The following is a 22,527-nucleotide window of genomic DNA, read 5'->3' on the forward strand; positions in this document are numbered from 1 at the left end:
TCAAGGGTGTGTCACCTCATACACACAAGTCTAGAGTTGCATGTTCTTTTATACCTCAAAAAGTTTCCTGTGCAAACCTCAAGTACATTTTACTACATTTTAATCTACCCTCAAATCAATCCACTTCTAAAAATCTCATCAGTAAACAGTGCACTGATTGCAGGTAAAATGTTGCTTTTGCATGTGTAAAAGGGACATAAATGTGATGACATTTGTATACAGCTTGCCGGGCAGATCAGTTCACCTGTGAGTCCAGTAGACGCTGTATCTCTAGATCACAAGTCTGCAACAGACGCAATGACTGTGAAGATGGCAGTGATGAGAGAAACTGCCGTGAGTAGTATACAAGTTTTTATATTTGTTTACTTTTGGATTTTTATGGTATGTATCAGATAAGGCAGTTGGGACATTTGATCCTTTGAAATAACTCATATAATCTTCCAACATAATGAACTGTACAGAAACAAGCAATTACAGGAGCAATGTTGAAGTTTTATCACTAAAATCAGAAAGGCACAGCTGCCAGGTCATTTCAAAACTATTATCTCTCTAATTCTTCCCCTTTGGGTATATTTAGGCCTTGTGAAAAATTCTACTGACAGTTTGTTTTTGTGTGGCATTCTTGAATTATATGTTATGTTTCAATACAAAGTTACAATGCCTTTTATCTTAATGTCAGAATTATCTTCTATCCTTCTGTTACACACAGTCTGCCTTTCTATAACGAAGATGTATTTATAAAATCTTACTTATTCACTACATGTAAAGTTTAGGAGGCTTTGAAGGAGAAGGTCATAGGCTGGAGACTTAGGCCTGTGACTGGTAGACTCCCCTCCCCATCCATCAAAAATTAATAAGTAGTTTTTCAGGAAAGGTAAAGTGGCAGAAGAAGATTTTTCCTTTACTAAAAAATATAATTTCAAAATGAATTTTCAATGCTGTATTTAAGTGAAGCTAACTGGTGCTATGAATGGAAACAGGGTCAAAACATTTTAACATATGTGCTGGAAGTATTGCGCCTGTTGCTACTAAAACCAGGTAAACACTCTTGATGATTTGCCTCAGGCCCCATCTGTCGGCCTGGGGAGTTTGCATGTGTGTCTGATGGCCGCTGTTTGCCACCGCAGTATGTTTGCAATCGCCGTGCTGACTGCCGTGATGGAAGTGATGAAGCCAACTGCCGTGAGTGGACATTGCAAGTTTGCTGTGCACAAATATCCAGCAACTCATCAGCTCATGTTCATCTCCTAGGACTGCTGTGTTTTCATCAGCTCACAATCATTTTCTATGTTTTGATCAAAGCATCCCATGTGCATGTGTGTGGAGATCTCTGAGAGTGAAGCAGATGACCCAGCAATCTGCTATATCATTTTCAGCTATCAGCCATTATTTTCTCTTACTGACTTTAGCCAGTGATGAAATTTTTTCACATTTTCACTTTTGTCAACCCTATTCTTTTATTCTTTTTGTTTTAATATTCTTCCAACTACTTCCAACAGACATCTTCTTAGAAAGCTAGTTTTGATTGTGCTGATTTACAGTGACCAGAGTATAGATAATAATAATAATGGTGTGAGCTTTTATAGCATGATATCCCAGCCAAAGTCAGGCTCTCCATGCATTACCAATCCAAAAACACAAGACAGGCAAAATTCCTGTGGCTTTGTAAAGTTAATGGGAATGCCAGGTCGTTCTTAATAATCAAACACTTAGATCACATCATCAGGAGAATTTATCCAGATGATCACAAATCAGAAATTGCAGTACAATGTTGAAATGCATGACTGTTTGGCACTGATGTAAAGTCTATCCCAGGGGTGACATAAAGATCAAGAAACTGCGATGGTGTTATCCACAGAGGACTAACAGTGATGAGAGAGTTGATATTAGCAGAGGAATAAATAAACAGTCACAGGGAAGTAAACAGCCAAACATACTGCCTATGAGGTCAGAAAAACATGCATATTGGTACAGTAAGCATTACAAGGACAACAAATCCAAGAAAAAAGCGAAAATACAGAGAATTTAAGGTTGTATTTTACACTGGACAGTTTTTCTGATTCTGTGAATGACAAACTACAAAACATTTTCATTAGATATTTGTTTTCATTACTGTGGCTCTTCTTAAACTTCTTCTTTATGCATTGTGCATGATTTTAGTACTGTCAGAGCTGACATGGACCAATCACTGTGATATCTACAATAGGAGTTACACAAATGAACCACTGTCGTGTTCATAACAGCAAGAGAGAGGATAAAGAAGAAGCATTGGTGCTGAGAGGAGCATTGAGAGAAATGGACTTAATAATAGTGGCAGTAGAGGGGTGAAAGAGGCAGCCTCTGTGATAATACTGACATGGAGTAGATATTTGGCCTAAAGAGCTGAGAAATATGAATCACTTTGTGTGCCTTGATTTGGCAATTAGCTGAAGTGAAGCTGGGTGATTAGGGAGCAATCGTTATCATGCATAGGCATGCCTAGAAGCTGATATGTTATTGTTATTTTGGTTTAAAAAAAAAGTAAAAACTGTGGGAAGCACAGTTAATTTGAATTCCCTGGATAATTGACCAGAGGAGGTCATTACAATATTACATGTGAATTTTGAACTCATGAAACCAAAGTTGGGCTAAAGGTTAAAATACACAGACTTTTCAAAGTGATCTTTCGCACACAGATATTTCTTGTATGCAGACATCATAAACAATTTAATTATTTGCACCATTTGCAATTCAGCTGCTCTACTTTAGATGACTTATTCATTGTGCAAGTGTGTGGCTGTATGATGTAGGTGTGCTTTATGAATGGTTTTAGATGTAAGATTGTATGCCTTTTTGTGTTTTGTTGTGATGCACCACTTGTTTTATAACAAGTAGTTGTATTTTTTTCTTTCTCTGTTTTTCATGACTGAGCACACTTCCCATGTTAGAATTGCAGATTGGGATAAATAAAATTGGTTATTATTTGTAAACTAAGATTTTGTGTCATGACATATATTTCAAATAGTTGGCAGATAGACCAAAACAGATTCTAGCAAAACTAGATGATACAGGCTACTTTTATTCACTGGAAAATTAGGGGCTGGGTCAGAGCATTGCACCTTACATCCAGCATTTGGTATTTGCAGCATGTGATGAGGAGGTGGAGTTCCGTTGTGGAGATGGGCGTTGCATCCCAACTGCCTACCGCTGTAATGGACAAGCAGACTGTGTTGATCGCAGTGATGAAGCCAACTGTCGTGAGTGTATACTTTTTATTTTCTCTACCTAAACTTAACCTACCTCTTATCTGCTTATGTCATGTCAGATTTTTCTGGTCATATTTGTCCGTGGGGTAGCATGAAATCAAGTGATAGAGTAACCTTTATTGTTAAAAAAAATATGCAGTTGTTTATTGGATGCTGTGCTCCCGATCAATATTGAAAACAATTTTCTATATAACAGCTGCACGTGTAGAGCTGGTGATAACCCCGCCAAGCCTCCGTGTGCGTGTAGGACAAACTGCTACCTTCTCATGTCAGGCCAGCGGTGTGGGAAGCACTGGCCTTCGCTTGAGCTGGTCTAGGCCAGGGGCTTTGGTGAGTTGCCTGCTTAAATCTTGTTAGTGGGATCTCATTTAAAGAAGACTGATGACTGTAGGGAGTTAAGCCTATTCCTCCCTGCTTATTAATATTTTAGTGTTTTTCCTGGTTACTATATATTCTTATAAGTTATAATGCTTTTATTCATGTGTTTTGTGTGTATTTTAAAAAGCAGGTACTGAATGATTAAAAAGGATATAACCTGTTCTAGCTTAGTGTATGAAACATGAAAGTTTTGACATAATCTGTACTTACCAAATGTATGGCCTAATCTTCTTCAGAATTATTGTCAAATAATTTAGACACTAGGTTGAAAAATAACTCATTTCTACTTGTGGTTACAAGACTTAAGCATTGAATTTTTCATCATATTTTCAGGAAGCAGTCAAAAGCTTAGTTCCTGTGATATGTTTTGAGTAGGCTTTTAATCGGGAAAGGTTTTATTTACAAATGCTGTAAGTTTTGCATTGGCTGAACCTTTAGGAAAGAGTGGTGACTTCACTGAAATTAGTTTGATTGCTTTTATTTTCTAACTTTAAAATAGATTGAAGCATGATGGCACATTTTGCGGCCCTATGCTTCACTGGGGGTGATTAGGAACAAAATAATGGCACATTTGATTAGAAAATTAATTTTTAAAACATGGAATGTTAATGTGCTTAAATGTATTTCAGAGCCTTCCATCATCAGCCATTGATGACTCTCAGGGTCGTCTTTTCTTGCGTAATGTTGCACGAGGGGATGCAGGTGACTACATATGCAATGCTGTCGGGTGTTTCTGGAACATTCCGGTCTACAGTCCGACTGGAGGTTGACTACAGTAAGTCAACTGGATTATTAAAGACTTACCCAATTGGTGACACATATCAAAAGACTCCTTTCATATCACTTATTAATGCTCAAACATGAAATCGCTAGATGAAACGTGAATCTCAACAAAAAAGCTAAAGAAGAAGACTAGAATAGAAATAAAAATAAATGAACATAAAAAATAAAATAAAAAAATAAGAAAAAATCTCAAATCTCTATTCAGACCTGAAGTCGTATACTATTAGCATCATGGCAGATAGCATGGCTGATAAAATTGCTTAGAAAATTCTGAATCTTAAAAGCCCATGTTCAAATATGGAAATTATTGTTAAACTGTTGAATGCACAGGAAAACATCGCGATGTGGTAAGTGTTCACACATTCCCAAAGTCTTCATCATTCATGTAGGTAGAGTTGACTTTACACTGTTCCTACACAGTACTCTGTCATATACGAACGTCACTTTGCTCCTGCATGTTACCCAGTAATATATACACTGAAGAAGCAAGAGGAGTTTGAGATACATGTACTTCAAAAGCATTTTCTTTTAGGTCCACTCCTAACATACAGAAACTTGTTTTTCTTCGTCCAACATCACAGAGTAGCTGCACAAATGGCTGATGTTTTCTTGATAAATGTGCTTGAAATTCAACTTTTCAAGCATTATTATTATAGCTGTGACCAGCGACAATGTGTTGTTAGTAACTGGCACACAGTAAACAATAAGAAATCTATTTAACATCGTTCCCAAAAATATTTCTCAGCTTTTCCGTTAAAAAAAAAAATTGTATGGATAAAAGGTTTTTTTGTTACTCCTATTTTACACAAACTCTACTGCATGAGCAACTATGCCCATATAAGCAAGCGGTAACATTTCTTACTTGAGGCTTTTGTAACAGTATGTAAGTAAATCGACAAACATTAATTGTAATGGTCACCTGCAGCTTGCAAAATTTGATGAAAATTGATGCTTACTATGTAGTATCTTCTGCATGTTGCAATTGGGGTTTTAAACCTTCACAGTCCTCGGATTCAAAAGGTTTAATACTCTCAAGGCTAGAGAACAGCTTTACACACATGCATATTCTACTACAGCACCATAAATGAAGATGGTCTGATGTAGTACATATATGCTTACCACTGTATTATATGCTTACGACTGGCTGTGAAATTACACATTATTCACACATGGGAGCAAGATTTTGCAGGACTTGCTGACTATATAAGTTCACATCACTAATTTTAAATTAGGTAATAGTCAGTCCATTCCTTTATGTTTGCCAGCCAGCTTTTCATCTGTCCGCCTTGACATTATAGCATCTCCCCACAAGTTACCCTGATAGATGGTGTTAAAGGGTTTTGCCAGGTCACGTGGCCAAAAAAAGACAACCTTGCACCATTTTAATGTTGCCAGAAAGGGTTTATGGTGGTCCAGGTGGTGACTATGCATTGTATTCACTGGTTTTACATGTCATATAGACAATTCGAAGCATCTACTTGCTATTTTTTTTTTATCAGTAAGGCAGAGTCCACATCTCACATCTACAGAGCAAGATAGGAGCTATGAGGCCCGTTTATGCTGTGTACTTTGCTAAGACACCTGATGGTATTGCTGTAACATATACTGTTCAGCCTGACTTTGCTGTTGCAGTCATGATTACAATGCTCACTGAACTCTTTGATAGAAACTCAGTGACTTGAATTAGGCCTCCGTTGCCAAGTTTTATTTGGCTCTTTTAACTTTTCAAAAAATTTTATGGTTAAAGAGGGGATAATCCAGTTAACAAAAGTCTTCTAAATTATCTGGAACCAAGCTGCTTCCTTTTAAACTTACTTTTTGCCATATTGAGGCCTAACAGTGTGTCAACACTGCTTTGATGCAAACATAAAGCTGAGCTAACAAGCTGAGACCAGTGGATGTCAGTGGATGATGATGCAGGCAAAATCTGTGTACTGATGGCACTGTGGAATGGGTGTGTGCAGCATGTGACGAGGAGTTGGAGTTCCAGTGTGGAGATGGGCGTTGCATCCCGACTGCCTACCGCTGTAATGGGCAAGCAGACTGTATTGATCGCAGTGATGAAGCCAACTGTCGTGAGTGTATACTTTTTGTTGTCACTACCTAAACTTAACTTGCCTCTTAAATGTTTACATTCTGTCAGATTCTTCTGGTCATATCTATCCTGAATGAGTAAGCTTTACATTATTGTTAAAAAATGTACAATTGTTGCTTATTGTAAGATGTTTTCTTCCTGTATAAACATTAAAAAAATTGTTCTATTTAACAGCTTCACGTGTAGAGCTGGTGATAACACCAGCAAGCCTCCGTGTGCGCGCCGGACAAACAGCTATCTTCTTATGTCAGGCCAGCGGTGTGGGAAGCACTGGCCTTCGCTTGAGCTGGTCTAGGCCAGGGGCTTTGGTGAGTTGTATGTAATCAGGGGATCTCATCAAGGGCAGATGCATTTTTGAATCATCTGTGGTTGAATCATGTTCATAGAATTTTGTCTAGGGGAGGGGGATTGTTGAATCGCCTGTGCTTGAGCCATATAAATTGAAGCAAGGTATTGGTGATGTGTGTGTGTGTGCTTAAATCATTATCATAGAAAATGCCTGTTCCCAGTAAGCGTCCTAGTTTCTGATTGATGTTTACAAAGTATTTAAGTATTTTTAGTGTTGAATGTCAGGCTGCTTCAGGTTTTCAGAAAGACACCAGAGACGTACATGAATAAACTAAGGTTATGATGGCCCTCAGCCAATCTGCAAGCTGGGACCATATGTTATCTGTGTCAGAATTTTGATCTCTGTACAAGGTGATGTTTGTAAATGTGTATTTTGAGACTGCAATTCACCCACATTTTGGGAACTAATATCTCGCACTCAGTCATTCAGTCAGTTGGTAGAAAAACATTTTACACCCCATTAATCCTTTAATCCAAACTTGAGGTGTTAAATGTATTTCAGGGTCTTCCATCATCAGCTGTTGATGACTCTCGGGGTCGTATTACCTTGCGGAATGTTGCTCGAGAGGATGCAGGTGACTACATTTGCAGTGCTGTTGGTGTTTCTGGAACATTCCAGTCTACAGTCCGCCTGGAGGTTGACTACAGTAAGTCAGCTGCTTTGTTATTCCTGGTGTGTGTGTGTGTGCCTGCATCCATTAACTGCTAGACCCTCTGTCTTCTATAGTGACATGATGACCAGTCATACTGCGACTTTTGAGCAGTCCACAGGAGAAATTCTGCAAAAATTTGTTTCTTAATGAAAATTTGAAAAGTCATGGCTGACACAAAATACCAAAAAAAATCACCAAGGATGTGGAATATTACTCTGCATAATTTGATTGGCCGGATGCAAAGGCACAATGCAAAATAATGTTCATTTATTTTAAACACTAGCACAAATACATAAGTAGGTTGTGCTAAAAACCAATCAAATTAAGAAAAATGTAGATATGAAATGTGCTGTTATACAAAAGTTATAAATTTGTAAAACTTTTCCTTTAATTAACAAGTGTCCATTTTTCCATTGTAGCAATTACGTTAAGCAGAAAATTTGATTGAAAGCATTCAAACAGTTGTAGAAATCAATAAGTAACATAGTTCTGGGTGAATATGGAATATTTATAATTTTACTTCATACATATTTTAATATTTCTAGTACAAATTGTTTTTAACTTCAAGTAATGGATATTCTAAACAAAGTTGCTGCATGCTATGTAAAACATGATAGAGTTTATTGTGTGTAGAGACGTACTGTCTTAGAATATGCAATACATGAATATCTTTTCATTCCCTGAATAGTTATCATTCTCAAGTATATGTTGTATGGAACACCCTACTTTTGGTAACCAGTCTATGTGACTTTATTTTCAATCATTATAGTTGGGCCCACACTTCAGCCACCTACCACATTGACCCCCCCTGATGGGAGATGCCAACCAGATGAAGCGACCTGCTCCAATGGCCAGTGCATCCCACGTGACTATCTGTGTGATGGCGAGCAAGATTGCTCTGACAGCACAGATGAGTTAAGTTGTGGTGAGTATGAAAGTCTTGCACATCATATGAGGCTATATATATGATGTGTATTTATGAGTGCTATGTTTGATAAGGAAAATATTTTGTAGATTTTCTCCTTCTTGGAGTATTGTTTAGATTTTGAAGAAAAATGCAATTGTTGAAAATAATATTATTTCATCTATGCACAATAAACATTATATACTTCCACAAGCAGAGTTAGAATTTAAGTGTTACAGTTCCAGTCACAAGATGAGGTTATTATCCTTGCTATCTCATCAGGCAATCCACTGCCCTGTGAGCCCAATGAATTCCTGTGTAACAATGGGCGATGTGCAATGAAGATATGGCGCTGTGATGGGGACAATGACTGTGGAGATGGATCAGATGAATCAAACTGCCGTGAGTGGTTAATGTAACAGAGCGCTGAATGTGACATTGTACAAAGCACGTGTCTTAACGATGACTGGCACTTAAGAAATACCAATCACCCACACTTGCAGACACTTCTAGATGCACTACTATAAGTACAGCTAAAACAAAACATGAAAAAGAACAAGAAAAATCCTTTCCTTGCGCTCATGCATGTGGTGCGTCCCCTTTCCCACACACACCCAAATATATGCCCACACACTTAGAGACTAAGAACCTGTAAATATGAACACATTCAAGTACTACCAGATGAACATGTTTTGCTTTTGAACATTTTCATCAATAACAATGTCTAGCTTCTCAAAACATACAGGGAAACAGCAAGATGCAGTCTATGTTAAAAATGTACTTAATTTTTTTCCAACAAGTGACTGCTGCAAAAAAGTCATTATAGAGCACAAACTTTGGTTTTAAGTCACATTGAGAAGTAGTGATAATAGAGATGATGTTTATCAAATGAAATACATCCTTGAATGTTTTCTGGGTCATAGCTGAGATCGAGGGGGTTGCAATATGAAAGGTCTTAACTAGAAGGTTTAACTGGCTTATAACCTCTGAATTTCACTCATTTCAGTGCCTAAAGACCTTTTTGAAAAGTGCTAATTTATAATGCTTGGATGTGGATGTTTTTACTAGCAACACGAGAACCTGGTGCAGCTTGCAGGACAGATCAATTTATGTGTCAGCGTGGTGATCAGTGTGTGCCTTCCAGCTACCAGTGTGATGGTGAGATGGACTGTCAGGACCGGTCAGATGAAATAGGGTGTGGTAAGTGTCAGACTTACTTTATTGTACACCTTGCTGTTTCCTCGATTGGTAGAGTTAAATATTATTAAGAGTAATTTGCTGCCCAATGATGCCATTTTCGGGGTTGTTATGTTCCTAAGTCTAGCAGTCAGTCCATCTAGTAGTGTAGTAATCTACTGGTAGTGTTGAGTCTGCTTCTGTCACCAGTGGTTCCAACCATCATCAAGCCTCCAGTTCCAGAAATTGATGTGGAGCTCAATGGAACCTTCACCATTTACTGTGAGGCAGTAGGAGTGCCTACGCCTCTCATTGTGTGGCGCCAGAATTGGGGTAACATACCATCTGGTGACCGAGTCACTGTCACCAGTGTTGGTGGCCGAGGTACCCTTGTTGTCAAATTTGCCAGGATTGAAGATGCTGGTGCATACACATGTGAGGCTCTGAACAACCGAGGCAGCATTTTTGCTACACCTGATGCCATGGTCATAGTACGCCGTAAGTTCTTTGGAATTTCATTTGACATGTGGTAGGTGTGTCTAGGGCAGGTGTGGGCAATTAATTTTCCCAAGGGGCCGCATGAGAAATTGGGATGGTTTTAGAGGGCCGGACTAATATAGTTAACTTAGTTTTACCCAATACTGTAAATATAGTATATATACTGGCAGGGGGGCCGGTCAGAGACAGGAGGCAGGCCGGCCTTTGTTTGCCCAGGTCTGGTCTAGGGGGTAGTGGTATTGAATCAGTGTGCCTCTGGATTCAAACACCAGTGCTCGAGACACTTGGCTACCTGCTTATCCAATTTTCTCATTTATATTACTGTGCTGTTGTTTTACATTTCATCTGCGGTCTGACAAATGATATGGAGACATGTAAGATACAGTCAGAAAATAATTAATACATGTATAATGAAATTAAGGGATTCCAACTATAGATGGAAAATGCAGTGGGAGTAAAGCATTCAAGATACCAATAAAATTAAAATCTTTTAGGATGCTAGCTGCTTAAAGTCCTATGCTGTGTTGCTAAATACTGCTTTGTGTCTTAAAGCCTGTATGGCTGTAACACAAAATTTAGTCCCAGTTCTTCTTATAGCAAGGGTTGTCCAGTGGTGCAGCAGTTAGCACCTGTCACCAATAAAGTGAGGGTTGGTTGGTCTGGGTTCAGCTGCCGTTTTGGGCTCACTGTTCTTTCTCTACTGTGGCCTCTGTTTACAAGACTAGCTGCCTTGCCATGGTATAGCCTTAGTTTCTGGCTCAGTGTAAAACACCAATTCTCCGTCCGGTGTCCAGTCACTTAATCCCCAGACACTTCATCCCCGACACTTCATCCCCGACACTTCATCCCCTAGACTTTTAATCCCCAGACATTTCATCCCCGACACTTCATCCCCGACACTCAAGAACAATTTTCATATCATATTGTTGAAGAACATTAAATTTACTAGCTTATATGAACTTTAACTAATGTTGTTGATGTTCAAATGACGTTGAAGTTAAAAGCATGATTTGAATTTGAATTTCAATTAAATTTTTCGCTGACTTCATAATTTTTATAGTTAAGGATTTAGTTTAGGGATTAAGTGTCTGGGGATGAAGTGTCTGGGGATTAAAAGTCTAGGGGATGAAGTGTCGGGATGAAGTGTCTGGGGATTAAGTGACTGGGAACCTCTCCGTCCTCCTCTTATTGCAGTCTGTATAGCTGTAGCTATTTGCTAAAATTAAAATGGTACTCACTGAAAGTGAAACCTGCACTCAGAATTGCTGTCACAAAAATATTAAATACATGGTTACATGCACACAGAAGATATTTTAATTCCTGCTTTAGAAAATATAATTCAGACTAATGTTGGCTATTTGGTGATGTTGATTTCATACTGACTGAAATATTTTGGAACAGGAACTGCCGGCGCTTGTTTACCACCAAGATTCAACCTTGCAGCTTTAAATCAAGATGAGTGTGTTCGTTGTTTCTGCTTTGGCCACACTGAAACATGCTACAGCAGCAACCTTCAGATCTCACAGGTGACTTTGGCCTCGGCAAGCTGTATATATATTCCTTAATGACAGAGACCATGGCAAACTATTGGTACATGTATTTATTAGTGTTAAATGCTTCTTTTGTGAAGTAAAAGAGTCAAACTGTGATTTATAAATAATACCATATAAATAAATTGTCAGTATACTGTGTATGTACTTGTTGAGAATTTTGTTAACTCTTTATTCACAGATTACACTTGGAAACCAGCTGCAGTTGGTGAGGCGGACAACACTACAGCCTGTGGAAGAGGGATTTGTGCGATACATTCCATCATCTGGCGAATTTCTTGTTCAGGATCTCAGCCGTACCTTGCCTTCTGACACCTACTACTGGAGCCTACCCAGACAATACCTGGGTAACAGGGTCAGTTTTTCTCCACCTGTATATTGCTCCTTCTTTCTGTTTGAAATTTCAGCATCCATCTGTCACACAAAGTGTGTTGCTGGAAGAAAAATGTCAGATTAAGTGTAATTTGTTTTATTGGTTATATTTTTGCTCTGTTTTAAAAATCTCTATCATTACTGAAATACACATTCATGTACTGAAGTTTATGACCATGATTGTTTGGATTATTTATGTGTATGTCTGATCACAATGCAGCTCACAAGCTATGGAGGGGATCTTAGCTACCGAGTGTATTACGAAGTTGATGGCTATGACATTCCAACCAACAACCCTGATGTTATTTTAGAGGTATTTTTTACTTCTAGTAGTAATTTGTTACTTAATTATTTTTAAAAAAAGTATTCCAAGATGTTATTTCCAGTAGCAGGAATTATGTAAATAGTTAAGATTGTACAATCTAATCATTTTGCTGAATGTTGACTCCATATGGTGCTAGAGGATTTAATGTTGGTCAGCTATCATTTCCTTACATGAGGATTCTCCAGAGACAAAAAAGAGTTGAAAAAAGATTTTATTTGAAGAGGTGTGATGTTGTATAGTTGAACTCATCGATACTTTTTTTTTTATCTCATGATAATTCCCTTTTTACACACAGGACAAAGAAAGAATAAATGTCTTACATTCTTGTAACTTTGTAGGGCAATGGCATTTACTTGATTCACCGCCATGATCCTAGAGTGCCACCTCGCTCATCAACTACTGTTCGGGTACCTCTTGTAGAGGTAATGAAGACTTGTCCACATCTCTGTGTTTCTGAAAGTATCTTTTGTAAACTTCTAAAAACTAAAAAAGTATTCCTTCAATCACTGTGATGATAACAAATTTAACTGTGTGTACTACTGAATGATACAAAGAACACAGGAGGACTTTGATTTTTTTTTTGGTTGTTGTTTGCTTAATGCCGTTGACATGTTTGGTCTGGTACTAGTTCTATTTTATTTCTCTGCTTTTCTGTTTCTGTTCAGGTTGTAGCCTTTTGTTCTTTATCTGTGTATTAGCTGCTACTGTGTTCTTTTATTTCAAGTTTTGATAATGGTTTTCTGTTGGTGATATTTAGAATGCATGGGAGAAAGGTGAGGGATCTATTCGTGGAGATGTGCCAATCTCTCAGTATGCCACTCGCCAGGACCTCATGTTGGCCCTGCAGAATGTCACACGTATCTTGGTGCGTGCCACTTACGACACCCGACAGACGCAAATCAGGTGCAGCATCCTGGTCTTTTCTTTGGGGATGTGCATTATTTACCTAACCCTGCTGCTTCTAACTTCGCCCATTCTATTATTGATATGTGTTTATGTGCAAGATATTTTATTTTTTTATTTAAAGGTAAAGCTGTCTTTTAGGTTTACAAGTAGGAATTAGATGTTATTAAAACAAATTATTTGGAAGGGGTAATTACTGATGTGTTTGTTGGGAATGGGCAATTAGAGCACTATAGTGTAAATTTTTTAGTCAAAGACTAATGATTTTTAAATGTCTTTAGTGGTTTTAGTTATATTTATTAATATTTAAGTGAGAGAAATTTGTAAGCAAAAATAGAAAATAGAATCACTTTCAATTTACTTTTTTTCTAAGAGATTCAAAAATCCGTCAGCAAAATGTTTTGAATAATAGCAAAGAGTCAATAGCGATGTTTTTCTTCTGTCATCTACTCACCTTGACTTTGTCTACATTCACATAGCCAATGCTCACAGTATACCCACCCACCCCTAAAAAAACTTTTAAAACCTTTGATGGAATATGTGATAATGAATATTTTAAGCAAACCCTAGTTGTGGCATTTTTGTTGTCTTGAGTAATTTGTAGGCAACAGCAAATCCACACAATCATGAACTCAGTCTGACTAGTTAACTTGATGTTTTTGTTAGCAAGCAATCAGAGCGCATGCATGCAAGATTCCCTGAAATACCATAGAGCAGATTTCTTGCTAGGACATTAGGATTTTAGGATAAACAAAATAAATTTTCTTGATAATGAGAACTTTTATTTTAAAAATTACAATAGAGACCATAATTTTAAAGACATTTTAACAGTGTTATGGTATTTGACTCAATTTGAAAAACTTAAATATTTTAAAATTATGACTTGTCGTTGTTGTGCTTGCAGAATTGGAGACATTTTACTGACTACAGCAGTATCACAGAACACTGGGTTTGGGAGAGCTATAAAGGTTGAGGACTGCAGCTGTCCTACTGGCTACTCTGGTCTGTCTTGTGAGGTGGGTACAAGTAACTATGCTGGTCTGTCTTGTCAGATATGTAACAAGTATCTATTCCTGTCTTTCTTGAGAGATAGTAACAGATAGTTACACTGGTCTGTCTTGTGAGATAAGTAATAAGTAGCTACATTGATCTGTCTTGTGAGATATGTAACAGATAGTTACACTGGTTTGACCTGCAAGATACGTTACTGGTAGTACTGGATACTTGTTGGTAGCTGCTTTTGTGAGATGTATAGGAGGCAGCACTATTTATATATATTATATGTATAGTAGTATGGAATATGGCACGCATACACACACACACAGGACAGGTATATTAATTTACACTGTGTAGTTTGTCTCACTCGGGGTTTGCATGAGTTTGGAAAATTGAAAAAACCAAGAACAATTTCTATTCCCTGAAAAAGTCAGGTCATTTGCTTGTGAGGACTTTTGATAAATGTTTTCAAAGTGAAATAAAGCCTATACAAGTGGTTGGAGTGTAAGAAATGGAATTTTTTTAGTTCAAAGAAGTTGGAGTTTGATAACATAAAGGAAAAAGGCCATCATGAGGCTAGAGCCTTCTGGGACTGGAAACCAGGGAATTTATTTCTGTCACATGATAAATAACTGTTTATGAGAGTAACAGAATAAGCAAATATCTAGCCCTCAATTTAGGGAAAAGAAACTGAAATACTACATTTGTACAAAATATAGATATGGGGAAGATCATTGATGCATACAGAGAACAGAAGAGGACCTAAGACTATGCCTTACAGAATGCCAAATTTCACTTCAGTGGAACTGTAACCTTTTGGGATCTTTTTGAGAGAAAGGATTTGAGGAAATGGAGGAGTTACTAAGCTTGTAGGCTATCAATTTTTCATGATCAGATCATGATCATTTACATCAAAGGCTTTTGCCAAGTCTACAAAGGGAATATTAAATATATCTCGTTGTGTTGTGATTTTTCATGTAAAATCAGTTGTCTTGTCAGATGAGATATGGTGTCTGCAATAAAATCAAATGTCTGAGATATGGTGTCTGCTGTGAACTATCATCCTGTCATCATAAGAAGCAATCTGTCTGCTATGAAAACTGTCCTGTTGTGTTTTGGGGTTTTTCTTCTTTATGTCTTACGAAGTGCACTGCAGTTCTTTAGCACTATAGGAAGTCCAATAGACCTTTTTTTTAGTAGAATCATGCACAGTTAATGTTAATAAACTATAATTTTTGTTTCAGAGCTGTGCCTCTGGGTTTTACCGCATCCAGCGGGGCCGCTACCTGGGTGAATGTGTAGCATGCAACTGTAATGGACATTCAAATGACTGTGATCCAGAGACAGGTGTCTGTCTGGTATGTGATCTAAGTTAGTCTGTTATTATTTGTCTTAAAATGCCAATTTTTTACATGTAGTTATTATTCAGTGATGTTGCAATGTTTCATTCACAGTGAAGTTGCAAAGTGTCACAAGAGTGTCAACTCAATACTGGTGATATGTGTTTTTGAATTAGTATTGAGGGTTTTACTTTATCTAGGAGTGTCGGGACAATACAGCAGGTCTGTTCTGTGAACGATGTGCTGAGGGTTTTATTGGTGATGCTCGCCGTGGTACACCCATAGACTGTGAGCCCTGTCCCTGCCCTCTTACTGTTTCAACTAATCAGTAAGTAAACCTCTTTTTTTTTATTCTCTTGAATTATTGTCATGGAGTTGTCTTTTAACTTTGGGAGTGCTTGTTGGAGACAGTGCACTGACAGTGCTTTGTTTCCCTCCCTTTGTTGGTTGCATGAGCAGTGCAGAGAGAGAGGGGGGGGAGGGAGCAAATAATCTTTGAGTGTATGCCATAGCACCCAATTTTCAGTATAAATAGCAGGTAAAAATCACAGTTTGCACCTTGATTTTTGGGTAGAAAGTAGATCCTTTTTGCCTAAAGTTGATATTCTTGATTCAGAAAAGGAAACAAGGTTCTGCCTAGTGCATCTCCAAACCCCTACAGACCATGAGCATGTAACAGACAGCTTGTTTCATAGACACTAGTTGCTAGATGACAGATCTCACACATTACCATGCATGCACACATTTGTATGCAGTCTGTATTACACATGACCATATATGCACCCATTTGTGTACACTCTGTCTCACACATTAATGCATACGCCATCATCTGCATACACCCTCTGTACATGAGAGATAGTAAGTTGTCGCTAAGACTCCTAGTTCTGTTGAATGGCACCTCAACAAAGCATCACACATACAATACCAATCCCCTACCATTCTTCAAACTATTAAGCTCAATGTACTAAAAAGTTAGGTAAGTGTCGGTTAGCTTCTGAAAAAGCTGCTGGTGCTCAGACTTAAGTTTGATCTTGGTATTGAAGTGATTGAGATTAGTACTAGGTAAGGTAGGTTTAGGTCTAGTATACAAGTATTATAAGATTAGTAAGTGTTTTTTATTCTGTGAACACTGTAAATAAAACAACCTTTTGAATTTACAACCTCTTGGTATTTGCATGAATGTGTTTTGTTTCACTTATGTCCTGGTAAATGAATGAAATATATATTTTACACCTGAACTAATGAGTTTTATAATGTCTACTGCACATTAAAATCCAGAATAAGGCAGTTGTGAATGACAGGGGTAAGACGGAGAAGTTATCCAATCTGGAGCTGAAGAATGCTCTGTAGGGAACACATTTGTGGGAATAATGTAGGTTTTTTTTTGTGGATTCCAAGGTTGGCTGAGCTCAGGTGTGTAGTAACTGAAAAAGAATGCCACATATTAGTTTAGACAGCACACCCCATGAACAAGGGCTAGAATTTCACTTTGAAATTCCCTTTGGGAACTTCTTCCATCTTCTTTGGAACAACAGAGAAGAATGAGATGATTGACACCTAGGCTTTTATGAGCCACAACTGACAGTGGTCTGGCCACAGTATTTAGCCATGTAAAGTAGATCAGTCTGGATACAACTTTTGCCTAACAACTATTGTAGTCCTGTGAGTCATAAAATAAATGTGTAACAAATTCAACATTTCAATTCTTTTATGAAATTTGCTTATAATGCATTTCATCTGTGACATCCCTGACTTATGCAAGCCTGACTATACTATTGGTGCAAATTTTATAAAGATCATGACTAAGTTCTGGTTAAAATATCATTACTATTGTGGAAGTGTGACTTAGAAAAACATTATAGATAATTAAGTATTCCTTTTTTTGACTAGGTTTAGCCGTACATGTGTCTATGGGGTTGATGGACAGATAACTTGCACAGCCTGTCCACCAGGCTACAATGGACGTCGATGTGAGAGATGTGCTGAAGGTTATCGTGGAAATCCTTTAGTGCCTGGTGACCGCTGCACACTTGTTAATGGTGAGAAGTTTATAACCTTTAAGTTATATCACTATGATGTGCTCTGTTAAATACTTTTGTAAGCTAAATTACAAAGGTACTGTACTACATAGTGACAGTATCATGGTGAAAACTTTAACAGAACAAGGCTGTTACCTGTTGTTACCTGTAATGGTAGTCCCACAGGAGATCTTTTCATCAAAACACTGTCATTATTACTGCTGTCATCATTTGTGAATGAAATTAATTTTATTATAGGAATGCAAGTTTACTGTACAGAAAAAAGTCCTTTAGGAAAATTAGCATATGCATCCATTTCCCACAAAATAAATATTTTATACAGCTAAAGTAAATGAAACCTTTCTTCCTCGTTTAAAATTTCATGATGTCAATATGTCGATACAATACAAAAAGAGAAAAGAAGAAAATGAAGAAGACCTATCATGTCTGGTTTCATCAGCCTTAAGAAAACTGGCAATGACTGTGGGTACAATCATGCCACCCCTGGCGCTGTAATGACAAGTTGCAGTCAGGATAATGCTTGAGTGCATAATGAAGATGATGATGACAATGATGATGACGATGACTGATGTGTGGATACCAAGATGACTCTTATGCCAATTCATCTTTTATTGTTTTAGCTACTGATCTCTGTGATACAAGAGGCAGTCTGACAACTGTGCCTAGCCCCACTACAGGCAGGTGTGATTGTAAGGTGAGTGACGTTTGCTTCAGGCATTTTTCTTGCCATTTTATCTTTTGCTCAACGGATTCCCAGTAGCCTCACCTGCAGATCTTGCAGTCAATAAAGCTTTGTTTTCTGGCACACCATTGTTTCAGCACTGAAGCTTGAAGTGTCCAATGTTTGGTTAGACTGTAACTGTTATTTAAAAGCATAAGGAAAGATACTTTTTTAAAAAGTTTAATATGTATTATGTAAAGGTATAAAAAAAAATTTCTGTTCAACCTCCCCCTCACTCAAAGATGTGATGGTGATCTGCTATAAGCATTTTTATTTTACTTGAGCATCATTGTAGTGTGGAACTATCATGAAATATATCTTGATTTTGACTGCTAGTTCATGCCTTTTTGTTGCCAGCCAAATGTTCAAGGCCAGTTGTGTGATCAGTGTCGACCAGAGACTTTTTACCTTTCTGAGGAATACTCTCTTGGTTGTGTCCCTTGTTTCTGTATGGGAGTGACTCAGATGTGTCAGAGTACCTTTTGGAATAGGGCACAGGTGAGCAGCTACAGTTAGGCTACTTCTCTCTCACTCAATATGTAGCAACAAAATAGTCATCAACAGTCATCATTGATAATTTTTTGATAATCATTGAATCTTTGTGACAGTGAGATGCACATTCTTAAAAATGGGAAGGAATGTTTTTACAGATCCAAGTTTGAGTGAACCGTAAATAATTAACATGATATTAGAGCATTGCTATTTGCACTATGATTGTAATTTATTTAAAAACATTTTTTTTTAGTGAATTAGATGGTGAGGTAATCAGCTACATGTAATAAAAGACATTTATATTAAAAGACAGTAATACTCACATAAGACACACTTACTAAAAGACATTTATAACATTAATACACATTTAATTATGACATGTTCCATAAAAAGCCTACTCCTATAATACCTCTTGTTTATTCTTGATGCTTACACAGTCCGAAAATCAGCAGTGTTTATTTTGTTGGTTTGTTTGTTTTTTTTGGCAGGTGGGGATAACATTTTCATCTGAATCTAGTGGAGTCACCTTAACTAACATAATGAAGACGCGCTCTGTTGAAACGGGATTCCTTGTGGATCGTGGCACTCGTGAACTAACTTATCGTCGATTCACTGGTCTTCCACGAGATGTCTATTATTGGAATTTGCCTGCTCGCTTCTTAGGTAACAAGGTAAGTTTATGCAATGTGTAAAAAATTTGTGAACTGGCTCAAGTCTTTGATTAATGACAAAACTCATGACTCCATTTCCTTTAGGAGCAGCTGAAAATCTTCTCCCTTTAAAGTGGAAAAGTGTATCTATAAAGCGAAATAGATTCACCAGTTCTGAAGGAACTTTATGTACCACATTTTTTAGCATGCCACATCTTTGATCCTAAAATGTTGGAGGAATGTGGAATTGGAGGTAGTGTATTGTGCTGGGATAAGGATTTCCTGGCAAATAGAAGGTCTTTTTAATTCAGGTTGGGAAGACGTTTTTCCACAGGAAAATGTTCTGTGTCTGGTCTGTTCTTAAGAAGTTGAGATATATCAGCTGATAAATGATGGTGATTGTAATCAAGATGCTATTTTCATACAATGAGAGTTAACACAGGTCAGTGATAATAAAACCTAGTTATATTTTTCTGCAGGCAGTCCCTTACTTATCATTGTCATTTCTACAGGTGACTGCCTATGGCGGAAATTTGCGTTTCACAGTTCGCTATCGGCCAGGACAAGATTCATCGCCCATTAGTCTTGGAGAGCCTATAGTGGAAATAGGTGTAAGCACTATTGTGATGTGAATGTGCGTGTGTAGGGGGGGAGTGGGAGAGGGGTTTGTGGCTGGGATGAAGAAATGTTTACCAAGCAAAGTAAAATTTCATTCTATTATACCTCATCTTGGCTTTTACTGTAGCAGTCAAATCTCTGAATCATGCTTAACTATCATCAGGTTGACCATCTGAAATGTTGAGACAGGCAATCTGACAGGTTGTGTACGCATTCAGGGCAGTATTATATTCTCTGTGTAGCATTTGTGCATTTTTTTTTTAGGGCAATGACATCACATTGGTATACAGAGGGACACGACAGGTACCTCCTAATAAGCAGGAGTCTTTCTCCATCACACTTTATGAGGTATGTGCATCAGATATTCTGCTATGCCAGTTTCTCTCATTTTTTGAGTCCTTTTGTTTGCAGTTTTAGTAGACCTTAATAAATACTTCTTACTGTATTAAATAAGAAGCCTAGTTGTATTCACTGCATGGTTATTTTCTTGGAGGGGGAGAGGGATTGAGTTAAGTAAACAAGATAATTTAGTTTTATGCAGAAGTCCTGATGACATAACAGTTATGATTTTTTTAAAGACAGCATAGATTTATTTATATGTTGCATTCATTTGTATTTATAAATTATATGAAAATAAACAAAATTGCTGGCTGTCATAAAAGACTGACCTCATCATGCCAGACCTACTTACTTCCACTCAAGATAGGCTTCAGCAGTGAGCCTTGTTGGCAGCTGCATCTTCTAAGTGTTCCTAGTGATCACTGGTACCAGCGGGTTAGACAAAATGATGAAATGAGGATTATTGATGGATTACACATTAATTCACTTTTGTTGTATATGTGTCCTTTTCTGATTGTGAGCTTCACCTGGTGAGTTATCCGATGTAAAAAAAGAAAAGGAGGTTGTTTGAAACAGCTTTTAAAGATAAATGGCAACAGTGTTTATTGGTACTGTGTTATACATTTTTCCATTACCACAATTACTACATTCTCTTATATACAATACATTCTCTTAATTACTATATCATGCATTTTCTTAGATACAGAGTATGTGCATTTTTTTGGTTTTCATATATGTGACTATTAAAAAAATATACTCTATGTGAGCATTATCTTCCTCAATGTTATCAGGCTTTCCATTGAAAGGCAATTAGCAGAAACTTATTTTTACAGTCAAACTGGCTGCGTGTAGATGGTGGGTCTGCATCCAGGGAACATCTCCTTATGGCTCTTGCTGACCTTGAGTTTGTGCTAATACGGGCTACCTACACACAGACCACAGAGGAGGCTGCGTGAGTATCCCAGCTGCTTACATTTGCTGCACGGTATAATGTGTTCTTGTGGGTTCTCTTGTTCTGAACAATGCATACGTATATAGCACTCATTTATTGAGAGAGTTAAAAGTTCAACTAGTAAATTACTGTGCCCTATGCCACAGACCAAATAACTTCTTTCTGGACTTTGCTGATGATTACACCATACACTTATTGTTGATAACATCAAGAAGATGTATTATTAATAAATCATGGTACTCTATACCACAGACTGAGTGATGTGTCTCTGGACATTGCTGACGATCGTGTCGCTAGTGAAAACCGTGCCTTTGCTGTGGAACAGTGCAATTGTCCTGCAGGGTACCGTGGACTGTCATGTGAAGTGAGCTATATCCCTTCTCCATAATCTTGTATTCACATTTAATACAAACTATCTGTGCTGTGTTTTAATTTCTTTGCAGGCTCCTGCCCTAATTGTTTCTTTCAACTTCTCATCCCCTACATTCCACCCAGCCTACTCCTCTCTTCCTCTGATGACCATATGCTTCTGTCCCTGTCACCAGAACAGCCACATATGGTCACCAGATTTTTAGTTACTGTGCTGCAAAACAGTGGAGCTCTCTTCCCTTCCACATCTGCCATCTACCCACCATTGAATCCTTTAAACGTTCACCTAAAACACACCTGTTCCATGACCAATACTCCTTACACCAATCAATATAGCTGTCAGTAGTTGTGATTATAGTCAATTGACTAGTCCACCTGCTCATCTTTCTCTGCTGATTAATGACACTCTCCGTTTTTACTGTTTGTTTTCTGATTCCCCTTTGTGTATTATTCTCTGTTTTATTACTTGTCTGTATAGTTATTTCTCCTTCTGTCCTTGTATTCTGTTCATGTCTCCTACTTGCCTCAAGCACTGAGAACATGATTATGTGCAATATAAACCACACGTTTATTATTAACATTAATGTGAGCATGGCCTTGTAGTGTGCTTCAGGGCCTGGACAGAAGCCCCAACTGGACTATCGTCATTATGGTGCACAAAAATTCTGATGCAGGGGCATCCGTTGCATCACCATGTCATATGATAGCCAGGTGTTAGGGGGCCCCTGCATCTAAATTTTTATGTGCTTTCAGAATGAAAGTCCAATTGGGGCTTCCTGCA

The 22,527-nt window shown here is 37.7% G+C and overlaps 1 protein-coding gene across 33 annotated transcripts in view; it reads left to right on the forward strand.

Moving 5' to 3' along the window:
* LOC112557156 (basement membrane-specific heparan sulfate proteoglycan core protein-like) overlaps positions 1-22,527 on the forward strand; it is a 131,013-nt gene that overhangs the window by 61,659 nt on the left and 46,827 nt on the right. For 30 of the 33 annotated variants that reach the window (XM_025226815.1, XM_025226818.1, XM_025226816.1 and 27 more), the window contains 25 exons: positions 223-333; positions 1,066-1,182; positions 3,126-3,236; positions 6,676-6,809; positions 7,352-7,496; positions 8,272-8,427; positions 8,689-8,808; positions 9,475-9,606; positions 9,793-10,080; positions 11,482-11,606; positions 11,812-11,985; positions 12,223-12,315; positions 12,666-12,749; positions 13,085-13,230; positions 14,135-14,246; positions 15,471-15,584; positions 15,767-15,894; positions 17,457-17,605; positions 18,226-18,299; positions 18,684-18,824; positions 19,307-19,489; positions 19,981-20,079; positions 20,351-20,434; positions 21,259-21,377; positions 21,630-21,741. In XM_025226815.1, coding sequence (XP_025082600.1) covers positions 223-333; positions 1,066-1,182; positions 3,126-3,236; positions 6,676-6,809; positions 7,352-7,496; positions 8,272-8,427; positions 8,689-8,808; positions 9,475-9,606; positions 9,793-10,080; positions 11,482-11,606; positions 11,812-11,985; positions 12,223-12,315; positions 12,666-12,749; positions 13,085-13,230; positions 14,135-14,246; positions 15,471-15,584; positions 15,767-15,894; positions 17,457-17,605; positions 18,226-18,299; positions 18,684-18,824; positions 19,307-19,489; positions 19,981-20,079; positions 20,351-20,434; positions 21,259-21,377; positions 21,630-21,741 — 3,251 coding nt within the window. The remainder of the gene's footprint in view (positions 1-222; positions 334-1,065; positions 1,183-3,125; positions 3,237-6,675; positions 6,810-7,351; positions 7,497-8,271; positions 8,428-8,688; positions 8,809-9,474; positions 9,607-9,792; positions 10,081-11,481; positions 11,607-11,811; positions 11,986-12,222; positions 12,316-12,665; positions 12,750-13,084; positions 13,231-14,134; positions 14,247-15,470; positions 15,585-15,766; positions 15,895-17,456; positions 17,606-18,225; positions 18,300-18,683; positions 18,825-19,306; positions 19,490-19,980; positions 20,080-20,350; positions 20,435-21,258; positions 21,378-21,629; positions 21,742-22,527) is intronic. The other 3 variants (XM_025226821.1, XM_025226819.1, XM_025226829.1) reach the window with 3 other exon arrangements.

The sequence above is a fragment of the Pomacea canaliculata genome, linkage group LG2, assembly GCF_003073045.1.
Source record: "Pomacea canaliculata isolate SZHN2017 linkage group LG2, ASM307304v1, whole genome shotgun sequence".
Taxonomy (NCBI): Eukaryota; Metazoa; Mollusca; class Gastropoda; order Architaenioglossa; family Ampullariidae; genus Pomacea; species Pomacea canaliculata.